This window comes from Opisthocomus hoazin, chromosome 2 (assembly GCF_030867145.1).
Source record: "Opisthocomus hoazin isolate bOpiHoa1 chromosome 2, bOpiHoa1.hap1, whole genome shotgun sequence".
Taxonomy (NCBI): Eukaryota; Metazoa; Chordata; class Aves; order Opisthocomiformes; family Opisthocomidae; genus Opisthocomus; species Opisthocomus hoazin.
In genome coordinates, this window is record NC_134415.1 from 128,360,681 (window position 1) to 128,369,746 (window position 9,066).

The window sequence follows — 9,066 nt, forward strand, 5'->3', positions numbered from 1 at the left end:
CTGGATTTAGGGTCAGGCTCACTGAACCTTACCTTCCACTACCTTGCAGGTTTTTGAAACCTTTCTTGCTTCTAAAATTGGAAATTTAACTGACCCACTTTGAATGGATATTTCAGTAAATGGCATTAGAGAAAACCCCATCTGAGGGAACCATTTCCTTTAACCTGTACGTCTCTAAGAGGGAAACTGAATTATATATTTAACTTCTCCAGCATCAGCATCTTTAAAGCAAGCTGATATAGGTCATGGCTATCTCAGAAACTGCAAACTCAATTCTAGCCTTATTTACATCCTTCTTTGGATGGTATAAGGTGAGTAAAATTCTGTGATTCTGTGTGTGTGTGAAATATTATGCGAAAGTAAAAAGAACACCTTATTTGCATCATTTCATCTGAAAACTTGACCAAAATTAGACCTGAGAAAAGGCATGCATCAGTGGATCAAGGCTGTTACACTGAGTGTTACTTTGTGACACACATCCTAGCTACTCACAATCTACTGTCAGCGCATTTTTCTAAGAAAGACATGTTAGAGAAGGACAGATTCAGCATTCACCCTCTTCTTAAGACCCTTTGTCAAGAATCTCTCTGAAATTCAGCCTACGAGCAGCCTCAACACCCTTGGGTCTGTCCATCGCCCACCTACTCTCCAGCAAACTCATCAGTGAAGGTGGCAGTAGCTGGTTTGTTCTATCCTCAGTTGGTTACGATCAGCACCGTTACCTGAGAAGCTGCACCCTGAGAGATTTGAGCCTGCCCCTCTCTCTATGTGCCAGATTTTTCAGCACTCTGGGTGAAGAGTCTTTCCTTGGGAGATGTTGAATTGTCTTAATTAGCTATGCCATGCAGTGTTTGCTGGGGAGAAGTAGTAAGAAAACTCTGTAGGCTAGTGGTTTGGAAATTTGCCTGGGAGGAGACCTCAAGTTTCTAGTTCCTAGTCCAGTGTCTGCTTTATCCAAAATTTTCATATCCCTGCTTTGTTGCTGACCGGCGTAACTGTAGAGCTCTGAGCCCTCAACAAAGGATTTTGAATGATGCCACAGAAGCACCCTGACCCAGAGCACACCATACATCCCAGGGACCAAAATACTTACTAGAGGGCTGTTGATTTGAATCCCTGAAAGCAGATAAGAGGAATGAATACAATACCTCCTTGCAGGTAAGGTCTCTTTCAGGGTCAAGACCACAGCTTTTAATGAGCATGTGGGGGTCATCAACACATCTGCCGAAGACAAAACAAAAAACAAGGGAGTTAATATCAGCCAGAGCAACAACAGTGACCCAAAGTCAAAAGAGGGCACAGTCTTGAAGAGGCCCAACTTCTCCAGGTCTGTAAATCCCTTACAATATCTTAGTAAATATCTAGAAAAACATCCCTGAGTGGGCGAAAGGGATCCTGACTGTCACCGTGTCTAATGGAGTCTGTCCACTTGAATACATGTATTTAAATATTGCATGTTAAATACTAACATGGCAGGGTACATCACAGCTGCAGTATATTGGTCTTACAAGGATGTAGACACAGCAGGGTGGGACTAGGAGATACATAGGATCATTGATTGCTGTCACCCAGGACACAAGGCTGGGACACAGGTTGCTGTAATGCCTTGGGGCTACACTATGTGAAGTATTTTAGCTTCCAATATTTCCAAATGCAGCCTGCAGTTCCTTCCAGTTTTCCGGTTTACAGGCAGGGTCATTTTGCATCTCACAGCCTTCACAAGGTTCCTCTCAAATCCTTCTGTCCTCTCTCTAAGTTAGGAGTGGAGGGTTCGACTATATCCATCGCACTTCCCAGATCCCTTTTCTCAGGATCACAGCCTTGTCTCATAGCACTGGAGCATAAAATGAAATGAAATTAAAATGTGGCAAGCTCAAAAATCAATGTTCGTGGTTTTCTTTCCAGATGGAGCATGACTGAATTGGGGAACTCTCTATCACAAAGCATTCTGGTCAAAACTGACATCTCACACCTGAGGTGTAGATGTGACTAAAAGTAGCCTGATCCAGACTGGGAAACTGGAGGGGAAAACAGGAGCTTGAGAAGGAACCTGGATCCCTAGAAGCCAAGGCAAGTGACAGCAGATAGCAAGTAAGGAGAGCAACTGGATGACTGGATGGGGGCCAGCTGTCCACTATCTGCCCAACTCGGGATGAAAAGACATCAGACTAACCTAGGAGAAAACACATTCAATCTAGCAGTGCCAAGGACATTATTGTTTTTAATACCTACAGCATCCGAAGTCCAGACTGTGAAGTGCATCAACTTCTATTTGACTAGATGATGACTCTGATCCTAATGCAAAATTGCGTGCCCGCTTACTGCATTGTGTGCCAATTTTTTGGTGGTTTTCTAATATCATCGTTGTGTTTTGTTGCTACTTGAGTGACATGGCTAAAGTAATGACATCATCTACAGATCTAAGAAAGGGTGAGCCCATATCCTGTCTTCCACCTGCGTTAATGGAATATATATACATACACTTTTTAAATTAACTTATGGTCAGAAACCACAGTGAAGGTTGGGAAAAAACCACCTACTCCACATTAACTAGGACAGCACAGAAGCCCTTATAAAAAGTCCAGCAGCAAATGTGCCCAGACACCTTGAGTTCGACAGAGCGCAGCACAAGCATCAGCCGCACCAAGAGAAGGAAGGAAGATGTCTCCGATCCTTTGTGTTTCTCCGGTAAGAACTTGCTTTTTGGGTTTTCTTTTCCCCAATTTGACAGAGACATATTTAAATAGTAATAGATGATTGCCAGGAGTGGGGATATGCACCCACCTTTAAAACGCTTGTTTAAACCAATAATAATTGAAAATAACTCAAACGGGAGACTGCGGAAAAGCACCAGCATGGGGCAGCAACGAGACTGTTTGGGTAGGTTAGCGAACAGGGCTGCTGCCACATGCTCTGAGTCAAGAAATACATTGAAAACTCAACCTTACAGTGTCTTTTTGTTGTTGTATCCTTTCTGCTATCTCCTGTATTATATTCTGTTCTGTAATTTAATTTTTGTTCACCATATTATAACTGTGTACCATACCTGTCAGCACTCTAAGAACTAGTGAATGGAGGCAAGAGCGGATGTGATATATGACACGTTTTTCCATAATTACTCCAACCTACAGTATAGGCTGTAACTATCATCTAGGCTGACTGTGGATGAATTCCCCAGCCCCACGGAAAAGTCGTTAGGTGTGCTGCGTTACAGCAGCTGTACCTGCCTTGTGTCCTAAGTGCACCAATTCTCTTCAGTTCAGATCACTGCTGTTCATGCTGCTGGCCGTGCTGTCAGCCAGCAGTTCTGCCTACGGGAAGGTGATACAGCCTGGACTCAAGCCGGAGGGCCTCTTCAAGCGAGCATATGCTGGATGCCCGACCCAAAAAGACTCAAAATTCCCTCAAACTGTGAGAGTCAACCTAAGCATCAGCAACATGAACCAGGACACCAAAACGACTCTTGATGTCAGCAGCCGCTCTCTGGCTCCATGGGATTATAGGTAGGATCTCTGTCCCTGTGGTCTAGAAATACGCTGGCTGCAACAGGCAAGAATAATGTTGAGGCCATGCTCACCTCTTTACTATCAGCTTTTCACTGCTGGGAGATTTCAGAAATATGAAGGTATCCACAGTCCACATGATCCTCTTTGAAACACAACCAGTGCAGAAAGGAGCACAGAACAAAACCATGGTCTAGGCTAACATACAGATGGCAAAGCAAATTACTTTTGTAATTTAATTAATTTATCTGTATACTGGGGCAAGCTTTATCTTCAAAAGTGTTCTTTACCAAAGAGCTCACCAAAAAGACCTCGGAAGGCTAACATTGCACCAAATTCAGTGGTGGTTTAATAACACCAGCATCAGGCCCTAAGAACATTTCATGCCTATTTGAAGGAAGTCCTTTAGAAAGGCAGTTGCATGCAGTCCTGGCATGCTTGCCTTACACTTTAAAACCTGCAGTATTTACTTATTTACACTTACACTTAAAAACTTACAGTAGTGCAGGATCTACTGCCCTTTCATAGGCCATCTCCCAGGAGGTACAAGCTCCCCATTTGCCAGCCCATAGAGATCCAGACTGTCATGATTCTAGAGATGCAGCAGCATTTCCATTTGAATAACTTCTCTATTCTTTCATATCAACTTACAGGATCGATGAGGACCACGACCGTTTCCCCCAGGTGATTGCTGATGCCAAGTGCCGCCACTCCAGGTGTGTGAATTTGGACGGGCAGCTGGACCACAGCGTCAACTCCGTCCCCATCAAACAGGAGATCCTCGTCCTGCGGAGGGAGCAGAAGGGCTGCCACCAATCATACCGGCTGGAGAAGAAAATAATCACTGTGGGCTGCACATGTGTCACCCCCTTGATCCAACACCAGGCTTAAAGGGAACAAATAATGTAAGAGCAGGGAGCCATGGAGGAGAGCTTCCTTGCCTAACAGCATTGAAATGAAATGGTCTGATTCAGTATCCGCAAAACTGAGTCAAGCCATAATGATTAGCTAGAATCTATGAGAATGTGTTAAAAATTAAGAAGTCTCAGTTTTAAAAAAAAAATATTTTCTCCCAAAATCTTGAAGTCTGTGAATTCAGAATCCAGATACCTTCATGTGCCAGGATGAAAAAGTAATGGGAACTGTTCACACATCTTTAGTTTACACTTTGAAATGTCTATTTATGTAATTCTATTTATGCTGATGGAAAAGTTAGTAATAATGAATCTGTTTATTTATCTTTGTGCAATAAAAAAATAGTCAAAAACTCTTTGGTGTTCACCTTTCTTTCTAAAGAAGCCTTTTGGTAAGGCAAGAAAATATTCAATTCAGTTATGACCATAGAAGAGATCTGCATGATGCTAAAACCAAAAATTCTCTTGATAACATCTAGCTCTGCTGCAGGAGAGTGTAAAGCCCATAGAAAAGTTAGGGCTTGTAACATTAATGCTTCTTTGGGGAGAAAGAAACTCCCTCCCCTAAAATGGCAAGTGCGATTCCACTGCTAAGTTTTACCTTTGGTCAAACGCAATTTAGAAATTCTCTCCAACCCTTTTCAATGCATTTTCTGTGGTGCAAGATCACTGCCTGGGTACACGAGGAAAAGTGCATCCGTGAGGTGGGTGGATAACTGAAGCAATTCACCACATACTGCTAGCTGCAACCGTAATTTTCTCCATGCGCGTGTCCTTCCAATGTGTTCATTGCCAGCAGTTAACGCTTCAAACGTAGAGACACTGACACAGCACTTCTATGACGGTTCTGGTGGGACTTGCGTAGGTGGATGCCTAGCACTGCAGGTGGGTTTATTTAAAGCACGCTTGGGTTAAAAGTGCTCAGATGAAAATGTTCCATATTTCAAAAGGCAGGCTGGTTTATGAAGACGCGGATGTTTTGTTTGCTGCCGTCTTGGGGAGGTGTGATTCTGCTCAGGCACTGGCAAAATGCCCTTGGTAAATGCAAAGCAAATACAGAATTTGTAGAGACGCGAAAGTCAGAGATGCAAGTCCCTAATGAGAGGCAAGGTCCTCACAGGTGAAAGCATCTTCTCCAGATCCAGCTGTGGTAACTGGAGATGGGATCATTCCAACTTTTGCTTCGGACCGTTATTCCCTCCAGCTGTGCCAGTGAGCCTAAACCCTCCCTAATCTACTCCAGGCCATATCAGGTGGGTCAGCTTCTAGCCTAACCTCACAACACAGCCACAGATTTCATCCCATGCCTTGACCTAGCAGATATACACTCATCCAAGGAAACACTAATTAACTCTGAGTGATCACAGTATCTGCAATTACAACAGTGAATTCCTGCCCACACCTTTAGTTAGATATAACTTTGCCCATATGTCAGTATCTAGCAGCACATGTGATCCTAACTTGGGTTTTTTCCTACCTTGTCTCCAGCTGGGTCTCCTTATGGTATCTTGCAGGTCCTGAAGTTCACCCAGCTGGCTGTCCCAAGAATAGTAAGCATGGGAATAGAGTGGCAAAAAAATCATGGAGAAACTCTCATCCTTTGATGTTTTCAAGGAGTTACAGAATATCAGTCCAGAAAGACTGAAATAGAGCTGCCTGCCTTGTCCGTTAGATAATCCCTCGATGTCCTACCACTTGTTATAGAAGAAGCTTTGGCAGACTGTCTGCAGCAGCCTAAGGAACTTCTAACAGTTAAAATTACAGTAAGTCCCACCCTTTATTACCTGGTAGTGATGTGCCGTTAGCTGGATTTGGCACATGAGTAATGGGGACTAGTTAGCAATACTGAGTGAGAGCTACTATGCGGAAAAAGTCAGAACCAGGTCAGCAAGAGATGACGCAGTAGAAGTACCAAAACGCTGACAGCTTTCTGCTGACGCACTGCAAAGCTACTCAGGTCCTCTTCCAGCAGCGTCATTCTCCCTCGGACCATTTACCAACCCAATTAAATCCATGCCTTAAGACACAACCCTTTTTCATTTACTTCTGCTCATGCCAACTTCACGCTCACCTCTGCAAGTTGCTTGGGTGTTTTACACACTCCCGGAGAAGCATTTAATAGTGTGATTGCCTGGACTGTTTTCTTTCCTACTGCAAGTTCTCTTGTAACTCCTGGCATCACGAGCTCAGGGTTCTTCCTTCACATTGCTGTGTTCAGTTGATAAGGCACAGAATAATTCCAAATCAGTGCACCCTGCCATGAGTTCACCTAATCAGTGCATTTGTTTCTCTGGACAAACGTTCATGACTACAGTCAACAATGACCATGACAGGAGACCAAAGAGAGCAGGACCTCTCTTTCACCCTTGCACAGCTCTTATGAGTTCGAGGTGCAACAGAAAAAACTTACTCTTTCTTGTTTTGCAGAGTTTCAGTGCAAATTCCTGCTTATTTGATGCCCTTTAATGATATCATTTGGGGGAAGGATTGCTGCAAACACCTCTTCAACACAAAGGTTTCCACTCCAGCACTGCTCACTATCTCAGTTTCATGTCAGTTTGAAAATCTGAGCAACAGCAGCTTAGCAGCCAGATTGCTTGGCAACCTAAGAGTAAAACCCAGCAGAAAGCGACGTCTGAGATTGGATTTGTGTAGCAAATGAGCAGATAACCATGCTCACCATTGCCAGCTATCGAAGCAAGCTAGGCAGATACCAGGTGCTTGTAAAAGGAGATGTAGATTCAATGGTCTGGCAAGGCTTATGACGTGAAGGAGGCCAGGATTACAGATTTCAGAAGTCTGAAATAAAAAGCAAACCCAAAAAATTACAGGTGCAAATTAGAGAGAAGATAAACCAACCCTGCTCATTTACTGGAACAGGGAACCTTGGTCGTGATACAAACATATTGTGCTTGCTGAAAACGCAGATAAAGCAGAAACACAACACTTTGTACTGGTAAAACCACTAAAACTCACTCATAGAAAGCTATGCCCAGAAAACAGTATTTTGAGTAGAGACTGCTCAGTCTGCAACCCCCAAATAGCATCAAATGTCTTTTGAATCTTATTCTTAATCTTCTGGTTTTACAGAAGAAGGTGGAAAAACTGAGCTAGTTTTCTGAAGGAAAACTAAATAAAACAGGAAAAGAAAAGTTACACAGAAAGCAGGAATGGGTTAATCTGAAGAGCTGAGGACTTGCAGCTGCTGCCACTATCCAGCCCTGGAAGTATGGAGAATAATTAGCAAATACGGAAAATGTTTGTGTGAGGAGCAAAGACAGAAAGCGTGGTTTGTTTCTCGTACTGAGGCTGGCTGGTTGATTCTCAGCCCCTGAAAGGCAGCACCAGCACACAGACCCATCGCTATCAACAGCTCTGAGCCTGCCAAGCCCTATCAGGCAATCACAGACATTTTAAGCATGATTTTTTTTGTCACCACCTTGTAACAGTGCTGTAGAAGATGCAGACTTGGCCCTCCACCTAGACTCTTCTTAAGCACAAGGTTAAAAATAATATCAGAGAGTAAAGAAGAGGAAGAATGGGAAGGAGACAAGGGAAGGAGATCAAGGCAAGTCTCACTTTTTACCCAGTGATGATGACATGGGAGCATGTTTCAGGTCTGATCTGTCAGGCCATCTCCCAGGACAGCCTGAATTCACAGCTGATACAGAAACTCACCCCATCATCTATCCCCACCTTGCTGACACCAAACCACAGATCTCCAGAGGACTGACCAGCAAACTGCTCATCCCCTTAAAATTTCGCCTGTTAGGTCTAACTTTCAACAAGTCATTTTGACTTCTGGATTTTGAAGCCATTGCTCCTCTGGCATACGAAACACAAACCCAAACAGTTCTTTGGTTATTTCAAACTTTTATGTTGCAAACTTTGCATTCTTTGTATATTTAGTTTCTGTGCACTTTTAAAAACAATCATTTTGTGGACCAGGCTGACCTGGTCTGCAGTCCTTTTGAACATCCCCAGGAGCATCTGCCTGTTGTCAAGGGTCCGAAGAAGCCTGACTCATGCCTGTAGGACAGTGCATCCGCAGGTCACAGCATTGGTCTGAGAGGAGGCATCTGCCCGGGCTTACATCACTTCTGTGATGACATTAGCCCATGCTAATGCAGGGGTTTCTGCAGTGTGCTCCCTCCAATATCCCATCAGAGTGGCTACACAACGGGATCCCTGCTTGAGCCGCCAGAACCTGCACAGCTGTGGGGAGGAGTGAGCAAGGGCATACGGAAAGGAGGTTAGTGAGAGGCAAGAGGAACAGGAAAGGAATAGGAAAGGCCATGAGGCTCATATATCAACCTGTGACCATAGGTTGCTTAGCCCAGCAGGTTACAAGAAGACACTGCGGGACCCCTACTACACCTACAGCTGTGTCTTCTCCTCCCGGTAAAACAACAGAGTCCCTGAACGCTGCTCTAAGTTACATTCCAGAGCCAGAGATGCTCAGCTGAACATCCAGGGGCTGGGTCCATCGCTGCAAGGGGATCAAAAACAAGCAAAGTCTTTGGCAAAGGCTGGTCCTCAGCTGTGAACTCTACTTGCTCTTGGAGGTGATATGACTGTGCTGTTTACAAGAAGCTTAAACTCGTTTGCCATGTTCTTAGATTGCTGGGAATGAAAAGCCAACCACCGAC

The 9,066-nt window shown here is 44.1% G+C and overlaps 1 protein-coding gene across 1 annotated transcript; it reads left to right on the forward strand.

The window, feature by feature from the left end:
* The first annotated feature begins 245 nt into the window (after positions 1–245).
* Positions 246–4,394, forward strand: IL17A (interleukin 17A). Its single transcript, XM_009944380.2, has 3 exons — positions 246–311; positions 3,199–3,503; positions 4,157–4,394. Exons 1-3 carry the CDS (start codon positions 246–248, stop codon positions 4,392–4,394), a joined length of 609 nt encoding a protein of 202 aa, XP_009942682.2.
* The last annotated feature ends 4,672 nt before the right edge of the window (positions 4,395–9,066 follow it).